The following is a 26,046-nucleotide window of genomic DNA, read 5'->3' as shown; positions in this document are numbered from 1 at the left end:
TAACATCCCTTTTGCTTTCTGAGCCATTGGGGCACCCAGAGCCAAAGCTGAGGCTCTCAGGCAGTCACATGCCTCCAGGAGCTGGTGCTTTAGGACAGCATTTCTCAACCCATGGGTTACATCCCAAAAGTGGGTGGCGAGAATATATGAAAGGGTCAAGAACAAACTTAAAAAATGGATTCTTCTTTAAAGGAGAAAAACTTGGGAAACCATAGGTTTCCACTTGCAGGCTGCTTGGGACACACTGTGGGACTGGGCTTGGGGGCAGGAGGGTGATGGATTGGGAGTGAGGGGCACTGGGTGGAGACTGGCCATCAATGTTTACAAATGGGCCCTGGTACAAAAAGGTTGAGAAGCATTGGTCAACCCCAAGTAGCCCAAGATCAGCCACTACATTGTGAGAGCTGTCAGGGCTGCCCTGGCGGCTCCCATGGTCCCTCCAGACCTACTGCCTGCTCTTTGCTGGCCCAAGCCAGCCCTGGCCCGGGTCTAGGGTTGCCAACTCATTTAATCTTTTCCAGGAGGTTTCATTCCATGGCATAATGACATTAATGACTTTGCATCAGGAAGTCAAACGCACATGACTATTACATTTAAAAAACCCGCTGGACTACTGTAAATATGGGATTCAACATTTAATATTTATTTTAACGAACGCCCTGTCATTTATCTCCGGGGTGACTCTCCACAGTCTCCTGGAGATTTATCTCTAATTCCTGGAGACTCCAGGGCAATGCTGGAGGGTTGGCACTTGACAGCCCTAGCCGGGTCCCTTGCCTGTTTGGGGGGGGGAGCTTGGCCAGGGCAGGGCGCCCTCACCTCAGCGCTGCCCACAACTCCCCCCTCCGCACCCTCAAGCAGGTGCAGCTGCTGCCAAAGTTCGGGTGCAGTCCCGCCCCTTGCCGCGCGTGACGTACGAGCCGGCCCCGCCTCCCCCGACTTCCGGCCCGCGGCGGCGCAATGCGGAAGGGCCGCGAGGGCCGGGAGGAAGTGAGGTCACCGCCGCCGGTAACAGCAGCAGCAGCTGAGGCGGCGCCGGCGGCTGAGCCGGTGAGGAGACAGGGAAGGGGGCAGTGGCAGTAGTGGCAGCAGGCAGGCCTGCGGGGCTGGAGGCGGGGCGCCAGACGGGACCCTCCCCGCGGGTAGCCGGGGCCGCCCCCACACAAGATGGAGGCTCCGTGATTAGTGCCCCCCCCCCCCCCGCGCGGGCGCGGCGCGGCGGCTGCTAGGGTCGATCTGTCAGCGCGGCAGGGGCGGGCCCGACGCCCGGCCGGGGTAGGGGCGCCAACGGGCTGCGTTGCCTCGCGGTCGGCGGGGAGTAACGGCCGCGACGGGTTTGTGGGAGACGGGAGGGAGGGGAATAGAATGGAGCGGGCTGGGGGCGGGGGCAACCGATCGCTGGGTACTGCGGCCAGGCAACAACAGCAAGGAGGAATAAGCCCAGCACCGGCCCCTTCCAGAAAGAAGCTGATTAAGTAGGACCCTGCTGGGGCTCAAAGCGAATGCCTTTGTCCCTCCGGACACAGGCAACTCTCTTGGCTCTGGTTCCGGCCCCCCCTTCATTGCTGGCGGGTCTGAGGAAGGGAAGGCAGCTGTCCCTGCCAGCCCACGGGAGGGTGAATGCGGTCTTGCCTCCTTCATAGAGATGGTGATCCCTGGTCAATAAAATGATTTGTGGGTGCTTGGCAACCAACTAATTCCTTTGAAATCTTCTCGGTTTACGTTTCAGCCCCGTTCTTCAGTTTACGTTAGTCTTCGCTGGTTGTGCAAACTTTTCTGACCCCAAGCTTTGTTTGTTCTGAATGTAATGAACCCATGGGGGGGGGGGGGTTGGTCGTAGCTGTGTTGGTCTAAGGATGTAGACAGACATGGTTCTTTGGGTAAATGTGAAATCTTTTATTAAACAAAGTCAATAGTTGGAAAAAATTGTTCTTTGCAAACTTTTGGACACAAACACCCTTCTTCAAGCATAGGGAAAGTCTGAAAAAGGGGGAAGAAGAACCTGAAGCAAGGTGTTTGTGCTCCAAAGCTCACAAAAAGCAATTTTTCTAATTATTTAGTTGGTCTAATGAAAGATTTCACATCTACCCAAAGAACCTTGTCTGTCTAGGAAGCCATTTGGTGGCATGATCTCACCCAATGTTTAATCTGCAGTTTCCCCCCTCTGCTTGTCCAGGGTGATGATCTCTTAAAATAATTGAGTGAGGGGTAAGTGTTGGGCTTTCTTTGCCATGAGTTACCTGGAGGTATGAAGCTGTTGCTAATGTGATATTGTGTTGCACAGGGCTGCCTCTGGCAGAGGCAAAATGGCTTTCAGTAAAGGATACCGTGTCTACCACAAACCGGACCCACCTCCATTCAGTGTGATTGTGGAAACCAGAAACAAGGAAGAATGCCTCCTCTTTGAGTCGGGAGCTGTGGCTGTGCTCTGTAAGTCGGTCTGCTGTGTTACCCATGATGTGAAAAACTGACTAACTTAGTCTAATGAAAAACACGTTCTTATTTTAGCTTGTGTAATACAAAGAGGAAGATGACAGGTTAGGATAGTTAGTCTATTCTGTCTTCGTTAGACTATTTTTGTGCTTTGAACTACTGCTCTCTTCAGCCTCGTTTTAAAAGAGTAAAATGAGTTCTCTTTGTTCCTTTTAGAGAGAATTGCACTGATGTTGATATTTCCTGACATCAGCTTTAAATGTTCCTCTATTAATAAATTCCCATTACACCCAATTATAATATCATATTCCTCTGAGTCAATAACGTGCAATTATTTTTATTTTTTCAACTTACTCCTGTATGTCATAATACAAATTCGGTATTCCTTGCTTGTTCATCTTAATCGGATTCTTCTCCATCATTTTTACGATAGTTTTGCTTCTTAGATTATTGTAATGTTATTTCTGTAGTCTTTCAAGTAAGTACATGTGAGCATTATGTCTTCTATTAAAAGCAAGAAGAGTCTTTTTGGACAAAGTCTCGTGTAATTTTTTTCATATAACTTTTTAGAATAAACTACTTCAAAGAATCCAAATATTTTTTATAGTTTAATAAGGTAAAATCATTGGAGGAAGGGCAGTGCAACGAATAATGCAGAAGAATACTAGTGAACTTAAAATGCAATCAGTTTGTGTTCATTTTAGTGAAACGCTGAACATTGTTGCTGTATATTCTGAAATTTGTATACAATTTTTAAGAGGAAATTGCATCTAGCCAATAACATCTCATAGATTTCATAGACATTAGGGCTGGAAGGGACCTCGGAAGATCATCAAGTCCAGCCCTCCGCCCGAAGGGCAAAAAGTCAGCAGGGGTCATAGGATCCCAGCAAGATAAACATCCAAATGTCTCTTGACGAAGTAGGTGCTTGAACCACCTGCGACAGCAGTCTATTCCAAACCTTGCGGTCTCGGACAGTAAAGAAGTTCTTCCTTATGTCCAGCCTGAAACAGTCATGGAGGAGTTTGTGACTGTTCGACCTTGTCATCCCTTGGGGTGCTCTGGTGAACAGATGTTCCCCTAGATCCTGGTGAGCACCCCTGATAAACTTATAGGTGGCCACCAAATCACCCGTGAGCCTGCGCTTTTCCAGGCTGAAGAGTCCCATAGCTCTCAGCCTGTCATCATAAGGTATGTTTTCCTGACCTCTGATTATGCGCATGGCTCTCCTCTGGATTCTCTCAAGCTTCTCCACATCCTTTTTGGAGCCCAAAACTGGACTCAGTACTCACCAAGGCCGAGTACAACAAGAGAAAGACTTCTTAGAATTTGCTTGAAAAGCATCTATGGATGCAAGCCAGCGTTTTGCTCGCTTTACTAGCTGCAGCATCACCTTGAAGGCTCATGTTCATTTTGTGGTCAATCATGACCCCCAAGTCCCTTTTATCCATAGTGTTAGCCAGTATAGCACTGCCAAGCCTATAAGGATGCTGCAGGTTTTTTCTCCCAAGGTGGAGAACCTTGCATTTTTCGGTGTTAAACACCATCAGGTTCTCGTCCGCCAATTTCCTGAGCCTGTCAAGGTCAGCTTGTATCGTTCTCTTGTCCTCAGGTCTGGACACTTTATCCCAAAGTTTGGTGTCATTGGCAAACTTGTCCAGTCCGTTTCTGACACCAATGTCTACATCATTAATAAAGTCGTTGACTAATATAGGCCCAAAGACAGAGCTTTGAGGGACCCCACTGGTCCAGGGCAACACGATGATTAACTTCCATCAACCACCACCCTCTAGGTCCGACCATGGAGCCAGTTCCCCAGCCAGCAGATCGTGGTGAAGCCGAGGCCACAGTTGGCCAGTTTTGCCAAAAGGTGATCATGGAATACCAGACCAAAGGCTTTTTTGAAGTCAAGGTGTATGACATCAGTCTCTTCCCTGTTGTCCAGGTGATAGGTCACTTGGTTGTAAAAGGAAATACGATTGGTCAAGCAAGACCTACCTGCGACAAACCCATGCTGGCTATTCCTCAGGATTTTACCATCAACCAGTCTGTTGAGAATGGTCTCTGATAACCTTGTCCAAGACCTTCCCCGGGATAGAGTTCAGGCTGATGGGCCTGTAGTTTGCCGGATCCACTTTCCTCCCTTTCTTGTAGATAGGCACCACTTCGGCATTCTTCCAGTCATTGGGCACTTCACCAGAGCACCAGGAGTTCTCGAAGATCTGTGCCAGATCTATGATACTTTCCGGCTCCTTGAGTACCCTGGGGTGTAAGCTGTCAGGGCTGGCTGACTTGAGAGGCTGGATACCTTCAAGGTGTTCCTTCACAAGGTCAGCATTGATGGAGGGTAAGGAATCTCCCTCACCCAGGCCTTCCTGTCCCGTAATGGGCAGGGAATGGTGAAAAACAGACGCAAAGTACCCATTTAGCAAATTGGCTTTTTCCTGGGCATCAGTCATCAGTTCTCCCTTTTGGTTTATCAGGGGTCCAGTGTTGCCCTTGCTTTTCCTCTGGCTCCCTACATATCTAAAAAAGGACTTTTTATTGTCCTTGATACTTGTAGCCAGTTAGAGTTCAGTTGCAGCCTTGGCTTTCCTGGTTTGCTCTCTGCAGGTTCGGATCAGTGCAGAATATTCCTCCTTGGTGATGGATCTGTCAAGTTAATTCTGGTGAAACAAGATTATTCAGGAGTAAAAAAATCAAAATGAAAATACATTCTTTTAGTATCATCCCCCTTTCTGGCTAACCTTTCTATGCCCAAATAATATATCCTAAATTTACTGTGGATGTAGTATAATTTAATACTTAATGTCAAAATTAGGCATTTGAGAATATGGATATCAATTCATGTGGGGCAGGATTACTTGGTTTAAGCAGTAACACTAAAATCTATCTATTTTGACTAAGCACTACTTTTTTACCAGATTATTATGCAAGCAGTTAGATCAGCCCAAGAAACACAGGATTTGAATGCGAATTAGGCTGGGGCTTAAGAACTTTTGCTTAACTCTGTAGGCAATGGCATGTGAAAGTCTGAAAACAACTAATGTTTTTCTACTTAAGATTTCCAGGTCCTCAACTGAAAACAGCTTGCAGCCTGATCATTAGGACATTCCTCTGAGAGATGGGAGGTGTTTGTCTGAACACTTCTCTCAAGCTGGATGCTATTGTATAAAATGTGGGTGGCACCACCATCTCTTCTGGCTATATTTTAAGAGTGAGCCAGTTTTCTGGAAGAATGATAATGCATCCAGTTCCAGAAGACAGTTCTGGGCTTTGGTTCTTGATCTTGAGCTTGATCTTAAGTGACTCCCTATAGCCCAGGTTAGGTCTCTAAGCTCTGGATAGGGTTTGGATTGTAGAGATCCTTTCAGCCTTTTTGTTAGCTTACTTTAGGGCAGCTTCCTGTTTTGTGCTGGCTATTGTAACTCCAGTTCTGAGGTGCCTGACTCCCATGTGTTGGATACAGAGCTTGGATGCCCAGCATGACTGGTTAACACTCTGATGGAATCACATGTACCTGAAAGGAATGGGGGACTCAGTGAGCATATCTGGCTGCTTGAAGACTATTAAAAAGAAAAAAACCCCAAAAACGTGCTTTACCAGATGAAGCAGCACATTACTTTAACCTGGCTCTGCAGCATCTGTAAAGATTGACTACTTCAGCAGGGCTTTTTGGCACTTGTAGCTAGAGCTGATACAATTGGCTATTAGATAAAAGCACCAAAAAAGCCCCACTGAAGTGCCTGATCTTTACAGACGTTGGGCGAGCTGGGTTGAAGTAATGCGCTGCCTCTTTCGGGCTAGGGTGGGGCTTGGCATGGGAATGCACCAAGTTTAAAATAAAGTGCCAGTTTTTGGGTTGGCTTTTTTTTCGTCTGCAAGCACCTGTGCCCAAGCCCTTTGGTGGATTTAATCCTTTCTGTGGGATTGTCAAAGCATTGTTTGTTTATGTCTTAATTTACCTAGTGGTCACATTCTCATAGAAAATACTAGGCTTCCGGTATAGAACTATGCCACAGTTGCATAAATAACTTCCTTGTTGGGGTATTTGAGTAGCATGAAAGTCTTGGAAATACCAAGGGTATTAAATTTCTATCCTGTATTATAAATAAAACTTGCCTTTGGTAAATAAGGATGCCATTCCTGTCTTAAGGTCCATATAGTTTAAGCCAAGCACAACAAAAACAGGAAACTGCCACTTACATTACAAAACAAAAAAGTAATCCATTAGTGGACTTCATTTTTACAGCCATGTACCTACCAAAATACTTGATACTGTCCTCTAATAATTTCTAATTAAATATCAACAAATGCCACTGTTTGTGTTCAAGAGGTATTTAACTATTTTGGGTTTACTGAAAATGTAACATATTAATACCTAGTTCTGTTACAGTACTCGTCATCAGTAAATCTCAAAGGCTGTTGTAGTGGAGGGCTGGGATCATTATCACCATCTACAGGTGGGGGGGAACTTATGTATAGTGAGTGGGATTGATTTGCCCAGGGTCACCCAGTATGCTGGAACAGAGGTAGTTGAGTAAAGCCCAGGTCTCCTAATGTATACAGTCCAGTGTCGTATCTAGGTAATTGGGGGGGTCAGTCATGATTTGTTGTAGATAGCCACAGCAGGATACGTTGGCAAAAAAGAAGTTTTTCAATATACTTGAAATGACATTTATATCAGGAGGGTTGGAGTGTTGTTGTAGTCATATTGGTCCAGGAAATATGAGGCAAGAGATTTTTGGTGACATCTTTCATGTAACAAACTGTATAGTTGTAAGAAATGCTAGATAAGTTTTATGATGCAAAGTACTCTTCTTCTGATCTAGGAAAGAAGCAGATATAGCTTAAATTAAATAAAAGATAAAACAATGGCATGTATATAACTTCATGTGTAAATGGAAAAAATCACTTAAAGAAATGGAAGAGGGCTGTAAAGTAGGAACAAAGAGATATTATCAGGGCTAGCTTCAAAACCGGAGAAGTGCAGTAGGAGATAATCTAATTAACAAGACCATTGCAAAGAGGTTGGCAGAAAGGTAACTTTCATTGAGTTATACACAAGCATTTACAAAGGGTGTTCATGCCCGAAAGCTGGCTACCAAGAATTTTTCCAAGTATTTTACTTGGTTTAATAAAAAATATTGAATTTACCCGAAGAACCTTATCTGCCTTTAGTAATAAAGGACGTTTATACATGTGGTCCAGAAGGGGTAGAGGAGGCTTTAGAGCCGCTCCAAGAGCTTCTCTAATTAAAGCACCCTGAGTGTTCCGTGTATCAGCATCCCTGCATTGAAAAATGACAGCGGGGGTGCTTTAAGTACAGCTCATTGAACAAGCTTTAGTTAAAGTGCCCCTGCCACCATTATTCAGCGTAGGGGTGCTAATACACGTGACATGAGTCTGCTGGATCATAGTAATAATCACTGTCTAACGGACTTGATTAATCGGGTCTACTCTGACCTGTTGTAACTGCAGCATGTCGGAGCAGCTGCAGTGTACGTGTATAGGTTTCCAAAGTTGGTAAACGAGGGAGAGTGAAAGCCATAGGCTGCAGAAGAACTGGTGAGAGGACCTGAGAGGACCTCTCACCCCGTTCTCATTAAAAAATTAGGCGACTGTGGTGTCGATACCTACACAGTCAGATGGGTTGCAAATTGGCTGGAGGGCCGCACCCAGAAAGTGGTGGTGGACGGGTCATTTTCGACCTGGAGGAATGTGGGCAGTGGGGTCCCCCAGGGCTCGGTCCTCAGGCCTGCGCTGTTCAACATCTTCATCAGTGACTTGGACGAGGGGGTAAAAAGTACCTTGTTCAAATTCGCGGATGACACTAAGATGTGGGGAGACGTGGGCATGCTGAAGGAGAGGGGCAGACTGCAACTAGATCTGGACAAGTTACAGGGGTGGGCAGATGAGAACAGGATGGGTTTCAGTACTGACAAGTGCAGCGTACTGCACCTAGGGAGAAAGAACCAGCAGCATTCCTATAGGCTGGGGAACTCCCTTCTCATCAGCACAGAGGCGGAAAAGGATCTTGGAGTCACTATTGATTCCAAGATGAACATGGGCCGCCAACGTGAGGACACGGTTAGAAAGGCTAACTGCACCTTGTCATGCATCCACAGATGCATCATGAGCAGGTCCAAGGAGGTGATCCTCCCCCTCTATGCAACACTGGTCAGGCCGCAGTTGGAGTACTGCGTCCAGTTCTGGGCCCCGCACTTCAGGAGGGATGTGGACAGCATCAAGAGGGTCCAGAGGAGGGCCATTCGCATCATCAGGGAGCAGCAGGGCACGCCCTACGAGGGGAGGCTACGAGACCTGAACCTGTTCAGCCTCCACAAGAGAAGGCTGAGAAGGGACCTCTTGGCCATCTATAAACTTACCAGGAGGGACCTGTGGGGAACGGGAGAGTCCCTGTTCCCCCCGAGCACTACCGGGAGTAACAAGGAGTAATGGCCATAAGTGGACTGAGAATAGATTCAGGCTAGAAATCAGGAGGCACTACTTCACTGTCAGGGCGGTTAGGATCTGGAACCAACTTCCAAAGGAAGTGGTGCTGGCTCCTACCCTGGGGGTCTTCAAAAGGAAGCTAGATAATCACCTAGCTGGGGTCATTTGGCCCCAGCATTTTTTCCTGCCCATGGCAGGGGGTCAGACTTAATGATCTGCTCAGGTCCCTTCCAGCCCTACCAACTATGAAACTGTTTGAGGTTTAAAGAGAAATGTATAATTTTTTTTCTCCAAACAAATCTTCAGAGACTGTCCAGCAAAATTAACTTTTTTATTTAAAGTATAATTTAAACAGTTTACTGATTTCAGTGGGGAAATCAGCCTTAGATGTTCAGAAATTCCAGTTGAATTGCACCTTTTTTCTATTGGTACTATATATAATAATTAACCCTCTGGGTTGTTCTCATTGTTTTTTTTTTTTTAATTTAATATAATGGGGGTCTGTCTTACTCTAGTTACATCTGGTTGATTCAAATGCTAGAAAAACTGAGTTAGTTAAAGTAGGTTACACATATATACATGAATAGGTTTTTCTATAATTATTTTATTAATTAATTAATTAAACAAACTCAATTTATTTTAAAATTATTTAATCACTTTTGACAAAGTTTTATTTTTCTAATGCACATAAAGCTGTTGTGATCTTGTTTACTGACTCTGAGGTACAAATAAAGAATTAATTAATTAATTAATTAATTAGCAGCTCACTGTTCTTTTTTAAATGCTATATTTCCACAAAGATTAGTGACTTTGTTTCTGAAATTGAGTTTTAGTTCTCATCCTCCTTATTTTGTACTTTTTTTTTTAGTTTTAGTGGCAAAACAATTAAATTGAGGGCGGTTTGGTATTTTAGGTGTCATCTACACCTTACACTTAAGGCATGATTAACCAGTTAGTCATGTCTTAAGTGATCGTCCAGCCACATGATGAAGCATTAATTTAATCAGTTAATGGTGTGATAAAAAGGAAGCAGTTACAAAGTTCTTCCACAAAATATGGGTAATAACTTAGTGGCATGATAGGAATCAGCTACAATCTGAATGTGTGGCCTAGGAGACCTATCAGCTGATCAGAGCTGCCAGTTGGGGAGACTGTGTGTGGGAGCTCCCAGCCTCAGGAACACAGTCCAGTACTTGACCACCCTACTAGTTGGACATTTCCTCCTAATTCCTAACCTAAACTTCCTCTGCTGAAGCTTAGTTCTAGTTCTATCCCAACAGCCACAGAGAAAAGCCCATCTCCAGTCTCTCTGTAACTGCCCTTCAAGTATTTGAAGACTGTTATCAAATCCTCTGTGTCTTCTCTTCTCCAGACTAAATAACCCTAGTTCTTTTAGCCTCTCCTCCTAAGTCTTGCCTCCCAGGCCCCTAATCGTGGATAGTTTGGAAAGAATCCAATATCCTTCTTGAAGTGTGGGGCCCAAAACTGGACACAGGACTCCAGGTGAGTCCTCACCAATGCTGAAGATCAAGATGAAAGCTGGGAACCGACAGCAGAAGAGGACTGGAATCCAATTTCAGACCTCAAATCAAAGGTTTAAATTTTAGTTTGAAGCCTTTATCTTATTCACAGTCAGCAGTTCATATACCAGCATCTAAAATATATAGGAATAAATAGCAGCAGGTGTGTCCCCTCTTTCTTTTGGGAAAATGTGTAATACACTGCTACTGCAGTTCCCACATCACAAGGCAGGAAACAAACTTAGCAACATCTTAATTCAGAAGGTTCTGGATTTTAATATATATGCAACCAAAACAAGACGACTCCAAATGGGTGACAGTAGAAAAGCTGCCTGAGTGCTTTGAAAATATAGCTAAATCACAAACACATTCAGATTAAAATCCAGTACAGCATCAGTTCACACTGCAGAAAGCACATGTTTTGTGGTTGCTATAACATTTTGTTGTGTGTGTCGAAAAACTGAGAGTGGAGAGTGAGTTGTACAGTGTTTTTTCTCATGATCCCAAATTATGCTATATTACTGAAAATGTAGCTGCAAGGTTATGGCTGGGATTTATACTGCACAGAAGTATGAACCTTATGTTCTCCGTAGCAACCATATCCTTGGCACCACAAATGCCCAGTAGTTATGCAGCACATTCAAATCAAATGTATAGGTACACTAAAATAAATTTGCATGCTGCAGCATGTCAAGCCTCACAGTGCATATCAACTAACAGAATACACAGACTTGGAAATCCAGGTTTGTACTTCGATCAATAGTCAGGCCTGCCAGCCTCCTTTTAAATACCACTACAAGGAAAGTCCATTCACCTCATTTGAAGAGGTATGCGCTCCTTTCAGCAGCATATTGAATGTGTTCCAATAGCTCAGTAGCTTTGTTTTAATGATGGTTCTAATTATATCAAATCTCAACTCTTAATTTTGTAATGTGCAGCAGTAGTTTCAACTGTACTAAGCATGTGATTTCTAAGTAAACAGTGGAGGGGAAAATGGAGAAGGAAAAGTGGGAATGGTCCAGAGCAGTTCTTGCACAATTGTTCACTTTCGAAAAGGAAATGAGTCAAATATACATACTCTTGTACTAAGCAATAAAAAAAAAAAAAAGTTATGACTGCAAGCTTAAAGGAAATTGTTCTCGGTTGTTTTTTAGGGATATATTTGGTAGCCACGTTGGTCTGAGACAAAAAGAAATGCAAAATAAACTTCATTTTTGCATGGAGGAGCAAAACTCAGCTTCCTCTGTGCAAAACTAAAGTTTATTTTCTACCTATGGGGACTTTTTACCATCTTTAATTTTCCCTGAGCTTGAGGAAAGGTGTGTGTGCCCGGAAGCTTGCAGAAAGATAATTTTTTCTATTTCTTAGTTGGTCTAATAAAAGCTATCTCTGAACCAAGAGTTCTAGAGTTTTGCATTTCTCTCAGTTGTTTTTGTGCATTAAACACTTGGGTTTACTTGTTTAATTTTCTAGCCTCATATCTTAGCATTGCACTCTTCTGCTCTACTCTGTAGAGATCTCATAAGCCTGTTTTCCCCAAGGCCTTGTAAGAGCATTTAATAGTAAACATCAGTGTCTCTACTTACCGTGAGCTTAGGCTATAGTATCCATCAATTAAGTAACCATTCTACATTTTAACAAAGAAGTTTATACTTTATTTTAAATTTTTAATTAACATTTTTAATTAATGTCCTACACAAGGCCAACAGTTGGCTGGGCAGGAGTGTCTTTTGTCTATGCAACCTCTATAGCAGTGATTCTCAACCAGAGATCTGGTGGCACCCTGGGTGCCTCCAGATTCTTTGAAGGATTATGAGGTATGAGGAGATAAGCAGGTAAGTACAGGCTCAGACTTATCCCTCCCTGGCTAGCCCTCCACCCTCACTGCCCAGCCTCTCTGCAAGAAGCTGAGCAATGTAATATGTAAATTATTTTATGAATGAGGGTGCCGCAATTCACAGAAGGTTTATGAAGGGGTTTCTTGAGTCAGGGAAGGGTGTCTCAAGTCCAGAAAGGTTGAGAACCTCTGCTCTACAGTGAACTAGGGATGTTGTACCTGGGTATTGGTCAGAGTTGAGAACCAAAAGCTCATGTGCAACTCTCTGGATTAGAAACTTTGTGTGGTTGAAGAACAAAGAAGGGCAGGTACCATGCCTGTTCAATCTCTCTGTGGGCCTAGAGAAAATGCCAATTGGAAACAGCCATGCAGTAGCCTGTGTGCAGAAGTTCCAGGCAAGTTAACCCACTCTTCCCATGAGATGAATTCATATCCTTTCCAGTAGGTAGAAAGAAACTTCTGGAAAACAAGAGGATCTAAATGTGACGTATATGACAACTTGTGACACTTACCAGGTTTCAAGTTGATAATGTGACTCTAAGAAGTTTGTAGTCTACTTAAGGACTTGGCAATTTTATGGCCTGGATCTGGCCCATAGAACCATCAGATCTGGCCTGCAGGCATGAGTCTTTGGCAGCATTCAGTGTAGGGATGCAAAAGGTTAAACATTTTAAATGAGAAGTATATTTATACCTGTAATGCAATATTAGTTAACGTTCAGCATGGGGCACAGTCTGGAGGGGGAAGGGAATTGGCAACCTGTGCGGCTCTGGGCAGGTGTCTGCGGTCCCACCTCCTTAGTGGGGCAGGGCAGGCAATGGCCTGAGGCTCTTCAAACCCCCTTTCTGGGGCTAAGTAAGTGTTATTGGTTAACTGTTTAACTGATATAATTAGAGTAGATTAGACAGATAACTTTAAAAATGGTATCAACATCCCTAATGCAGCAGTGGGGCCTTTGTCTGTGGCTGCTTGTTTTGTGCTGCCATGGGCACAACTGATGGCAGTCAAGTCCTAGTTCCCACTTCCTGGTTATGACCTGTCTGCTGTCCAAAAAAGTTGCCTACCCCAGATCTACTTGAATGCATCTTCTTCCATACAAAAGATGAGCACTTGCAAACATACTGTGCAAACTCATTATGCTAGATCCCCTTGGTACCAGCAGAAAGGTTCATCATGTGAAGATATTCTTCATACTGGAGTTAGTTTGCTACATCAGTAATGAAAAAATAATTCCTTGCTGTTGAAATTGTTAAAAGCAGGGGAGTTGTTATAAACAGGGTTTGTCATGTGGTTATTTGATAACTGCCTACTTTTGCACTTAAAATTAGTAAAAAGACAGCATCCTGTACATTCGTAACTTGCTCATTTTAGTTGTCTGTCTGTTACTTGGAACCTGTCACAGTGTGAATTCCATATAAGAACTCTGCAGACCAAGTTTCAACTATTGTAATACGAAATTGTGCTCTCAGATGGTGTGAGGTGGTGGGGAGAGGGAGAGAAGTGACTGCACAATTCTCTTGAGCCACCATTTTTCATGGCTGGTTCTACAAAACAAAACAAAACAAAACAAAAAAAAGGTTTTCTAGTAATAAATACCATTATACTGGTGTATTTTCATGTGTTTAAATTCCACAATAGCAACATTTTTTATACTTGAAAAGGAAGATGAAAATTAAGAGTTAAAACTCAAATTTAATAAAACCACTTAAGGATATTGGATTAATATTAAAGATCAATACAAGCTATGAGACAAATATACATGAGTATTCTGGTGAAATGTCACTGGTTGAAAACCAAACCATATACAAGCCTTTGAGAAACTGTAGTATTAGACAATTTGTTAATTTACCCTCTGTTACCATATGACTGATAGCCCCTTTTCTGATCCAACTGGTTGTACAATATGGTTGGAAAAATGACAATTGCTGCTTGAAGTAGTACCTACTAAAAGCAACAGCCATTTATCAACAGCACTTACCCTGGAAACATTTTACCTTCCAAGTATTCAAATAATTCTTCTGTAACACCAGTAGCGTGAAGAGCAGCATAGTACTAGGGCACTGTCATGTTGTTAATAGCAGTTGACTGTGCTGTTGAAGTCCTGATGAAGTCAACACATTTCTGTTACTCACAGACATAATGTTCTAGAACTGGGAGAAGATAGCTTGCATTAAGTCAGAAAGGAAGCACTCATACTTGTATATGTACTGGCTAACTGACTGGATGCATTATTTGCTGTTGTGGTACGGACTGTACCAGCATATCATTCCCAGTATCAATTCACTTCTTACACAAGGTATCTTAAGGGTAAAAAATGAGGCTAGAACGGAACATTTTTTGACTTCGTAAATGCCGTTCAGTGTGTTAGATTACAATTGTATTTGGTAAAGATCTTGCTTCTACCCTGCTAAAAATCAAAGATATTAATGACATTCCCATTTTGCTGTCATTTGAACTGCTCGGTCCTTTCGGGTATGCCTAAGAATGCCCATATAATTCCAAAAGAGATGATTTTAAACTGCCTTCCCCTTCTCAGTTTGGAGACTGGTAGCTTTTCTGCTCCCTGTCACTCTTTTTAAAATCTGAAATTCTGAAAGCATGCCCAACATCATAAATTAATCTGTGTAGAATATACTAGTCTAGAAGAGCCATAGCTGCTTTAGGAATACTGATTGCTAAAGATTTGGTTATGTGTAGGAAAAAATGTAATTTTTTTTTTTTTCCCTTGGATTAAAGTGTTCATTATTAGGAGTCCGGTTTATTTTTCCCCTTCAGTTTAGAGTAATAGTGCCATAGATTCTTTTCTTAGAGCTGAGAGCATGCACTCTGGCAACCAGATGAAAACACCGGAATTGGTAGAAAGACTCTAATTGTTGGCTGTTATGTTTCAATGTAAAAATGAAGTTATTCTGTATCGTTTGTATGATTGTGGCTTTGGTTCCGCTAAAGCAGAACTAATTGAAATAATTTAAGTCTGCCATGGTAATGACAGTACATTTTGTAGTGAAGTGGAATTATTTAAGGAGCCATACTTTCATGCATACTTCTGTCATGGATCTTTACTCAAAGCTGGTGTTTTCACTGGTAAGCAGTATTGAAATGTCACTAGGATCTGGTGATACTATCTTTTTATTACTGCAGTGAGATCTTTGCTATCGATGACTCTATCCCCCCTCATTATTTGAAATGTCTGAAAGTTGTGCCATCTTTAAAATATCTCAACAGTGAATATCATCATAATATACTGAACTATACAAGTGGAACTAAAAATCATGCCTAATGCATTCAAAACTAAAAATCATACTAATGAAAGACGGAGCTAAACGCAAGCTGCCCTCCAATTTGTCTTGCAACTTAATTCACTTCCTTAAGCAAAGCATCAAAGGTAATGCGCAGATTTTCCTTTGTAGAACTGATCCACTGAATGGGGTATTGTCAGTTTGAGCAGTATTTGTTCCTAAGCCCTCACTTCCTGGAGTTATATCATGAGAACTTTGCTTTAAACTACAAGCAAGTTTCTAGCTCTTGGCATTTCAGAGAAGCTTGAAAGCATGAACCCTAAATGTTCAAAAACCAGAAGACATGAAAACCCACAGTTTATTTCTTTTTAAATTTTTTATGATTTGTTGTGGCATGACATTTGCCTTTTATTTTTTTAACCCTTCATGGTGACAACACAGTGAAAGGCTTCTAGTTAAACAGGAACAGTATCTGGTTCCAGACCTAGATGCAAAGATAATGTTTTCTAAATTCACACTTAATGCCTCCCAAAGACTCAAGAACTTGCTGTGGCTCCATAGCTGACCCAGGCTGCCCTGGAACCATGTGGGAGAATGGAACAGGCCTCTGGAAGCTTCCCTTACACTTACCCACCTGTTGTAATTTTAAGCTTTCATTTGAATGGTATAAGTGAAAGTTGGCATCTTGGATGTTAATTTGCTAATTTCTCAATTCTGAAGCATTGTGTGTCTCTCTTCTTGGTAAATTACATCACTTATCTTTTTTGAGATTAGTTATCCCTGGTCATTTTATCTGTCTGTTACCATGTATTTTAAACACAGAAGTCTCCTCTGGAGGGTTGAAAACAATCAGTTGACTAGGTCATATAATTGTGCCTGTGGCAAATTTGTTTTTGGTTGAGGACCCTATTATGTGGAAAGGTAAATAAAAATGGGTTCACATTTGACCCTGAAAGTAGTGAAGTTGAGGTTCATTCGGTCTAGGTCCAGTTGAGCAAGGCTCTCTCCACTCACTCAGTTTGGTACAGTATTTCTTTGCTTAGTTGACACAGTTCGTATTCTGGGGGTACAAAGCTGTAAGAAGCTATGGTCATAGAACAGCGAGGATATTTCAGCTTGTGGACCATTTAACGAGTTTTGAGCTGTCCAGGGCTGCACCCAATCTTTTAGAAGATACCATTTTAACAAATTAAAGTTAACTCCCCCCCCCCCCAACTAAAATCAAACCTCTACTATAGCATATTTTAATTTTATTTAAAAAATAGTTTTTGTCCTGATTTATGTTTTTTTGAGTAGCATATATAGATGCAATTGCATAATAGCTCAAAATTTAAAGTTTAACTCTTGTATATGGGAGGGGAATGGATGTGTGTGTGGAAGGGTGTGCATGTGGAAAAGTGTGTGTGTGTGGTGGTGGGGGGGGTGCTCGTGTGAAGGTGGGTCTGCCTGCATGTTAGGTCCCAGGAGCTGGCAGGATGCATGCACCAGAGCTCACTGGGGTGTTGCATGCAGGTGTACACCATTCCTTTCCATTACTCCTCCTGCCCCCTGCCTGGGTGCTGCTTGGCTCCCTTCCTCCAGTGGCTCCTCTTCCTCTCCCTCTTGGCCCTGCCACACCACCCCAGGCAGGGGGGAAGCTGCAGCTGGGTAGCTCCTGTCCCAGCACAAAGGGCTCCAGTACCAGCTCCTGGCCACCTTCCACCCAGTCTGCCCACCCAGCGCAATCAGCAGCCACCTGCAGGCTGCCAAGTGGTTGGAAGGTGGCTGAGAGCTGGAGTCCCATGTGCTGGGGCAGGAAATGCCCAGCTGCAGCTTCCTATTCGGCCTGGAGCAGCACAGCGCACCAGGGGCAGGAGGAGGAGCTGCCGGAGGTGGGGGGGAACTGAGCAGTACCCAGGTGGCTGAAGTGGCACCAGAAGCAGCCCTGCTGGGAAGCTGTGCATGATGGCTGGGGTGGGGGTTGTTGGGGGTGCAGGTGGGAGGGTGGCATGGGCTGCCCTGGGTGGGAGTGGGTAGGGTTTGGCCCATGGGCTGTAACTTGCCCATCCATGTCTTGGAGGAAGATTGACCTTACCTACTTGAGATCATATCTCATGGATGTCTTTTGACAATGAAAACTTTTCAGGTTTAACTTTCCATGTAATTGGAAAGGCAGTAAAGAGAACAGAATCATGAGATAATGCCAGAATTTATTGTGAACACTAAGTGGTGCGCTGCTGCCGTCTATATCAACTGAATTTTTGTTCGAGGTATGGAACTTGAAAATAATAGATATATGGTTTGTTGTAGCCATTTTGTTGGGTAGGATAAGATAAAGTTATCTGACTTCCTTGGTTATTTAGTACTGAGGAATCTAAAAAGATCCCAAGGCTGGAAGCCAGTTGAGCATTGCGTGAGAGAGTGCCCATATTGGTAAGGGTGTGTGTTGTAGCTGTGTTGGTCTAAGGACATAGGCAGATATGTCTGCATATTGGTAAGGAGTGTTTGAGAGAAGGTAAGGTCTTGAAAGTCTTTCAGACAGCTTTAACTCAGTCTTGATTCAGTTTTAGCCAGGTGCTAACGTCAAGTATGCTTGAAGAAAGCTGGAAGTTGGTGTTGCAAACATTTGTCATAAGATCCAGACAACATCTAATTTAACATAACATGTATTCCCAACTGAAGGCTTTGAAAGTGAAGGAACAGTTGCATATGTTCAGGAGTGGTGGAATCTTAGCTATTTCAGAGCACTTATTTTCCCTTCTGTGGTATTTACAGGTGGGATTGGAGTTACTTGGGGTTCAGTGTTACCAGAAAACTTCAGTTTCAGTGATGTGAACAGGACAACAAATGCTGACTCTGTACTGTGCCCTGGTCTGAAGCCTGAGTGTAATGCATCCAGCATTTTACAGGTGGTGCTTGGTTATTTTGTTTAGAAAAGGGAAGTTAGACAAGGATGGCTTTATCTCTAGTATTAAGTGACAGTTTGGTTAGATTTCACTCATCAGAAATGGTGCTGACAACCTTACTAATAGTAGTCTCAGGTTTTTTATCATCCAGAAAGGGCACTGTTTGATGTCACAGGGATAGCATAAATGTCAGTGCTTCTAGGATGATTGCTTGTGGAAATGGGGCAAAATTTGGGAAGTAAAACAGTGTACTTTGGAATTCTCCCATAGCTTGTCCTGGGAGGCCTAGATTGATATTTCAAAATGTAGATGATTTTTTTTTCTTTGTTAGGGTCTACTTTTGTAGTGGGAATTGCTCTGTGGTGTGGTTGACTGAAGTTAGTCAGGGTTTTGTTGGAAGTCCTCTGAAAAACTTTTGTAGAGTATGGCTGTGGTGCTTACCACATTTACTTGAATACAAGATGACCCTGAGTATAAGACAACCCCTCAAATAATTAAATTCTATATATAGAAAATTTATAAATTTGTTACAATTTTCCAGATATAGAATCGAATTATTGGAGGTTTGCCTTGAATTTGTCCCTCTCCTACTGCTATAGCTGGTAATATTAAATCGGTGTGGATCATGTGGTCCCCTTGCCGTCTAACCCCCCAAATTCTTCCCCTGGTCCCTCTCCCCCTTAGTTCCATACCCTACTTTCACTGCGGATGCAAGGAGCAAATATGAAAGTGCTGAGTTTGAAATAAACATTTAGGGAAATTTACTATGCTACCCATAGACTTAATTCATCCAGAATTGATGCATTTTGCCTTTTCTGAAACTGCTGCAACTTTTGGCAGAGGTACTCCATAAAAACACTTTTAAGCAGCACTTTGGCACCTACTTTGTACAGTACAAACTATGCATGATATTAGTCTAAAGCCAAAAAGCTCATGATTTACCATAGAGTTCATTAGACTGGGCCCTAGCAGAGTCTAGAGCATTTTAAGCCATAATGACCCCATAGCTCAGGACTATGTGTGTACATTGTGTGTACTCCAGATGCGCCCCCCCCCCCCCCCCTAAAAAGGATCCATGTGTTTATTAGCTCCCAACTTATGACTGGAAACTAGGTATTCTTGTCATGAGTCCTAGGATCCTCCAGAAATTTATATGCAGATGAGGTGCTGGACAACCTGGTCTGGCTCCACCTCATGGAGGCTGGGGCCACACTAATCATATGTGACAGGCTGAGAGAGGAGGGTGGCAGAGGAATTCTGGGGGAACTGTTTGGGGCTCTGTTTGATGATTTAAGGCTGGTAAAGAAACAGGAAAGAAAGGCACAGCTCAACTGTAGGAGTGAAGAGGAAGTTGAAATGTATTTAGTGTAATGGGTCACCATGACTTGAAAAAATGAGGGCAGGGGCTGAGTTCAATGTGCATTATCATATGTTTTATTCAAATAGGCTGCATTTCCTGTCCTTGTGGTAGGTTACAATCAGCTTCTTCACCTTTTTTGGCTAAGATAAAATGTAATGCTTTTGGCATCAAAGGGAGGGTGTCAGGGCTGGCTCTGGCCTTCCCAGTGCTGGCCTGGTATTGCAGTGCCTGTGCAATTTCCCTGTAGAGAGAACACCCAGCTGGGGTTTTTTTTTTGGTTCATTTGTGTGTTTTGTTTTAAGGGCCGCACAAAAAAAAAAAAAAAAAAGTTACCATCAGTATGGTTGACTACTATGGGATATGTGTTTTATAGTCATGCTTAGTGTTGGCTGCATTGAATCGGCTTCATAGTTGGTTTTCACTATTGAGCGCACGCTGCTTTTGTCAGCAGTTTAATGATAGTGTATTTAATGTGGTTTCCTTGTATCCAGACGTAAGACTAGCTTTTTTGCCTCCATACTGACTGGGGAGTGGGGGGACTTCATCTTATATTTGAGTAAATACAGTATTATGGAAGAGAAGAGATACCAGTGCAGTTCTAGAGAAATTTTCTCTTGCGCATCTGTTGGCATGTCTTCTGCTAGTGCTGCAATTTTTGTTCCTTCTTTCTTTTTTGCTGTAGGTCATATGAAAACAGCTACAATCTAATTTGATGGTTGAATGGCAGTTGATGCTTGAGTACCTAGAGCAGTAATTGTCTATAGCATTTCACTGAGTCTATTATTTATACCCCTTTTGTCTCCTGGTTTAAGGTAGTCTTTTATTAAATAAATAAATAGATAAATAAATCTAACAATTTAGCAGGTTCCAAGAGTTAATATATTTCAGGCATTTGTTAAAGCTTAGCAGAGATAACAGGCATGCTGAGCACCTTTGGATAGCAGCACAAGTAAAATAAATGTAAACCCTCAAGGTGGATTAGCTGCTGTTCTAAAATGTTATTAAAATGCTACTAAGAGTTCTTTAGACTTCACTGTATGCTAAGACAGTGCATCTCAAAGTGGTGGTCCATGGACTGGTCGGTGGTGGTCTGCAAGCCACTGTTCGCCGGTCCGCAGCGAGTTGCCAGGAAAGAAAGAAATATATTTTCGGAAGCATAACATTGATATGTCATAGCGCCACAGTTCGTACGTTCCAACACTCCAGGTGACGTCACGTCGTGCGAGGTGAGGAAAGAGAATAAAACAGCTGGTCACACATTTATGTAGCGCTGTTACACGGAGTTGCTGCCACCAGCTGAACCAGGCAACGGTCCCTGGCCCACTGGAAAAAAAGTGCCAGTCTGCCATATCAGATAGTTTGAGAAGCACCGTGCTAAGATCTTCTTGTAAGATTCTTATCTTCTATTAGTCATCTGAAATGCTCTGCTACCTTGCAGCATTTTTACTGTTACAAAAAGAAAAGTTTTTCAAAATGCAGTGAGCTCAGTAATTCAGAAAATAGTTTGGCAAGAACAGTGTTTTGATGTTTAGAGGTTGATTTGTCTAACTTACTAGAGACACATTATGAAAGTAAGACAAACTTTTTAGTGTTAAAACCAGTTGTTAAGGCTGTTCTGATGTTTCTATGAAGGTCACATCCACCTAATCTAAAACATACGTACAAAAAACTAGAACTCTTGGTTCCAAAAATGATACCTTTTATTAGACCAACTGGAAAATGACAAGAAAATTGTCCTTTTCTGCAAGCATTCGGGATCAAAGTCCTTTCATCAGGCTCTTTTTCCAGTGCTAGTTTTCCTAGTTTCTCAGTTTAATACCAATTGCAGTTTTTGCAAGTGATACCTTTTTGGTTGTCAAACCATGTCCATTGTAGAACCTATATATGTTCATTTAATTTTATAAGTTATGTAACTTACAAGAATTTTTATGCAAGTTGAGCATTGTGACTATATTTTCTTTGGCTTTCTAGTGTAGAATAGACCTTTTGCATCAGTCAGAGGCTGTATGCTGTTTATATCTTGAACTCTCTTTTCCTGTAGTGTCTGCAGAGAAAGAGGCAATCAAGAGCACGTACTCCAAAGTAATGGATGCATATGGACTCTTAGGTGTACTAAGATTAAATCTTGGTGAGTAAACAGTAAAAAATGAAATAAGTTTGTGTGTTATGGGATGTCTTTTATTTAATAATTTTTAGGATGAATGTCCCTCTGCCCCGAAAGAATCCACAGTGTTTTGGTCTAATGAAGAGGAACACTTTGGCTTCTTTCTAATGAGTCACCATTTGTCCTGTTTCCTCAGGGTATCAGTGTTGTTTGCCCAAAGAATAAGAGCCGAAATCAGGAGAATGCAAAATATATAATCTTATATGCTTTTAGTAAATACTATAAATTATCCAAAAAAACAAACAGTAAAAAAAGGTTTTGGTGAAAGCTGTAAACAAATTGCACTATGCTGCACTGTTTGTATACTGTATTATATAAATCCTAAATACAAGATCCTCTGTGCCACTTTTTTGTATGGTGGCTAACATGGTATAGTCAGCAAAGAATAGTAAGCAAAAATAATTTTTATTTTCTCAGTCCTCTTTGCTTTCAATGAAGCTTCTTCCCTGTCTGTCACCTTATTTGCCATCACGTTTATTCAGTAAAATTTGAGTAGCCCTATGGAAACTATCATGTTTGTACTTCTTTTAGGCAAATTACAGGGATGGCCTGCGTGTGTTTACGCATGTACAATAGGAGCATCATGTTCCCACCCAGGCTAGTTTTGCTGCCTCTTTATTATATCTTCTCTGCTTAAAGGAAAAGGGGAAAAACTGAGGCTTAACACAAGACTATACTTAAAATTACTGATAATTTTACAGTTAATAAAATATATTGCTGTGACACATGCTTGTATAAAATAGTATAGTAAAAGGCATTACTTGGGTTCAAAATTAAGATTTGTATTTATTAATTTTTTAGTTAAATGTTTGCAGAACTATACAGAAGAAGAATTCCATTGGTGAATGTACTTGTATTAGGCTGGGTTGGCTGTATTAGGAAAATACATCAGGCTTGGAACAGAGAAATGGCTGAAAATTGGTTGATAATCTCACTTATCTGAAATATGTTATAAGAAAAAATTTAACAATGTTTTTGTTTTTACAGGTGATACATTGTTACATTATCTGGTTCTAGTCACTGGATGCATGTCAGTAGGAAAGATTCAAGAATCTGAAGTTTTTCGAGTTACTAGTACTGAATTCATATCATTACGAACTGATCCTTCAGATGAAGATCGTATCTCAGAAGTGCGCAAAGTTTTGAACTCAGGAAACTTTTATTTTGCATGGTCTGCTACAGGCATCAGTTTAGATCTTAGTCTTAATGCTCACCGTAGCATGCAAGAACACACCACTGACAATAGATTTTTCTGGTGAGTTGAAAATGTGTTATAGGCCTCATATAATGCAAAATATGCATGTGCATATTTCTCTAGGGCAAATTTTTATCACTATATTTCTCAACTGCCTTTTGCTATATAAATCTAGATAACATAACTGTTACTGATCTATAATTGAGTGATTTCAGTCCAGCCTCCTATAAAAATGAGTAATGGTTTTGTAGAGTTTTCAGAGGCATTTTTAAGTGTCTTGGTTGGAAGGCTGAGTTCTAACAACTTGTAAAATTGTACTTTGATCATGATGTTCGCTACAGAAGTATTCACTTCTAAAATGTATTTTCTGTAGAAAACTGGTGTGGAATGGGAAATTCCAAAGGCTGTTTTATTTCAGAGCTTTATTAGTTCTAAAACTGAGTAACTCCTGTGGCTTGGAAACGATGTGTTCCTTTCATTTAGTACTTTGCAGCAGCAGAGTGCTTACAGTGTGTGCGTGCACGCATGTGTGTTAGACGGTATTTTAAAAAAAAAAATATGGCTTGTACATGCAGTAATGAATATTATAGTTTCATAGTTGGTAGGGTTGAAAGAGACCTGAGATCATCAAGTCCGACTCCCTGCCATGGCAGGAAAGAGTACTGGGGTCAAACGACTCCGGCAAGGTGTTCATCCAGCCTCCTTTTGAAGACCCTCAGGGTAGGAGCCAGCACCACTTCTCTTGGAAGTTGGTTCCAGACCCTAGCCACCCTGACAGTGAAGTAGCGCCTCCTGATGTCTAGCCTGAATCTACCCTCTGCCAGCTTGTGACCATTATTTCTTGTCACTCCTGGTAGTGCTCGGGGGAACAGGGACTCCCCCAATGCCTGCTCGTCTCACCTGACTAGTTTGTAAACAGGCACTAGATCCCCCCTCAGCCTTCTCTTGTGGAGGCTGAAAAGTTTCAGGTCCCTTAGCCTCTCTTCGTAGAGCCTGCCCTGCTGCCCCCTGATCATGCGAGTGGCCCTCCTCTGGACCCTCTCCATGTTGTCCACATCCCTCCTGAAGTGCGGCGCCCAGAACTGGACGCAGCACTCCAACTGCGGCCTAACCAGTATCACATAGAGAGGGAGGATCACCTCCTTGGCCCTGCTTGAGATGCATCTGTGGATGCATGACAAGGTACGGTTGGCCTTCCTGACCGCGTCCCCACACTGTCAGCCTATGTTCATTTTGGCATCAGTAATGCCTCCAAGATTCTTTTCTGCCTCTGCACTGACAAGAAGGGAGTTCCCCAGCCTGTAGGGACTATGACGACGATTATTTTTATAGCATTGCCAATAAATGGCTGAAATATCAGTGGTGTATACAGATGTGTGCAATCTATTTGAGATTTTAGTATTATCTTGAATACTCCAAAGATTACATGATAAAGTGATGAATCTGAGCAATTCTGTTTCCAGCATAGCCTTCCTTCCATCCATTTCTGATGCTCAAGGAACAACATTTTTTAGCAAAGTGACAGACTTTCCTAAAACTTCTGAGACTTGACACCACAGTAGCTAAAAAGGTGAAAAAATGCATGTTTTTCATTTGCTTTGTCTCTTCTGCTGGTAGCTCTGTTCATGACTTTTCTGTTCTTTTTGGTCAGAAAACAGGAAGAACAGAAGCAATTTATATGAAGTCAAGTATGCAGACCAGGACAAGAAAAATTCTTAGCCTTAAACACATTTCTGACCTGTATCATCTTTCCTAGCATTCCAGTTGAGCACCTGCAGTTTGCATCTGTAGGCTGAAGGAAGTGAGCTAGACCCTACTGATAGGCCAGTATCTTTAGGACCATAATGTTAGATGATCTTACTCATGGTAACTTAGCTTTCAGTTTTCCTATACATCCTGAGCTTCCTTTAAAAAAAAAAAAATACTTTGCAACTTTAGTAGTTAATAGGGTGGAAATTTATGATGGGAGGAAGATAAAGATACAAAATTAAAAACACTGAAAATACATAAGCAGGATATTTATTTTGTATTATTATTATTATTTTGTCCAGACTCTTCTATAGGAAATCTAGTTGTTAATCTCCAGGGAAGAATGTTTTTTGCTTTCTCAGTCTCCCCTTTAAATGCAACATTGCAGTAATATATTTTTGTGAAATAAAACATACCCTAACCCACACTAGTTTTGAGGCTTTATGTAATAATGTTTGTAAAGCAGTTTCAGATGATTGGTAAAATTTGGGGTATAGTAAGGGTTTTTTTGTTTTCTTTTTGTTTTTTTTTAAAGATCAATATACAACCTTGGAACAAAAAGCTAAACCAGAGACTTGTATTGAGTTTTAAGAGCAAAAGTACCTAATTTGTTTGTGGTTACAAAAGTACTCTGGGAAATGATAAAGCTGTCTCTTATTGAATATAATGTACCCTTTCTCTCCTATCTAGGAAACTTTATAGCTCCTTTGTACAAATGAATTCTTCACTCTCAGGAACCAAAATATAATAAATTGGATTAAATACCTTTATGGACAAACACTTATTTACCACTTGGAGATATTTTTTTTTAAATGCTGCTAGTTCAGCCATGTCCATCTAGTTTTATGCTTTTTATTCCAGAGAGTTCTATTTTTTTTAATATCCTATACACAGTATTCTAATACATGTACTACCGCATTTACTTGTATACTACACAGTCTATATCACACAGTTGGTCCTCACTCTGGAACAATCTTTTCTTCTACAATATGCCTTTCAGAAAACAAGATGTGTGGTATGCAAGAGAATACAGTATCATTCTTCATTCTATATTATTCTTTTTTCAGTGTATGTGTAAACTGAAATATATAGACATTTGAAAATCAGTTTAATATAAATGCAGCCCTTTGGACTTGTCTACAAGTGAAGAGCCCCTGCAGTATAGCTGTGGTGACATTTATGCTGGCAGAGCCCCCTACTGGAGATTC

General features: G+C 41.8%; 1 protein-coding gene across 10 annotated transcripts in view; it reads left to right on the top strand.

The window, feature by feature from the left end:
- Positions 1-955: 955 nt before the first annotated feature.
- SYNJ1 (synaptojanin 1) overlaps positions 956-26,046 on the top strand; it is a 103,171-nt gene continuing 78,080 nt past the window's right edge. For 5 of the 10 annotated variants that reach the window (XM_019476299.2, XM_019476300.2, XM_019476302.2 and 2 more), the window contains exons 1-4: positions 957-1,050; positions 2,285-2,430; positions 21,772-21,858; positions 22,882-23,149. In XM_019476299.2, coding sequence (XP_019331844.2) covers positions 2,307-2,430; positions 21,772-21,858; positions 22,882-23,149 — 479 coding nt within the window. In that variant the 5' untranslated portion in view covers positions 957-1,050; positions 2,285-2,306. Of the gene's footprint in view, positions 1,051-1,173; positions 1,276-1,455; positions 1,476-2,284; positions 2,431-21,771; positions 21,859-22,881; positions 23,150-26,046 lie in introns of those variants that run through there. The other 5 variants (XM_019476305.2, XM_019476306.2, XM_019476303.2 and 2 more) reach the window with 3 other exon arrangements.

The sequence above is a fragment of the Alligator mississippiensis genome, chromosome 1 (genome assembly GCF_030867095.1).
Source record: "Alligator mississippiensis isolate rAllMis1 chromosome 1, rAllMis1, whole genome shotgun sequence".
Lineage (NCBI taxonomy): Eukaryota > Metazoa > Chordata > Crocodylia > Alligatoridae > Alligator > Alligator mississippiensis.
The sequence above is the reverse complement of the archived record's forward strand: the minus strand, read 5'-3'. Positions and strand labels throughout refer to the sequence as shown.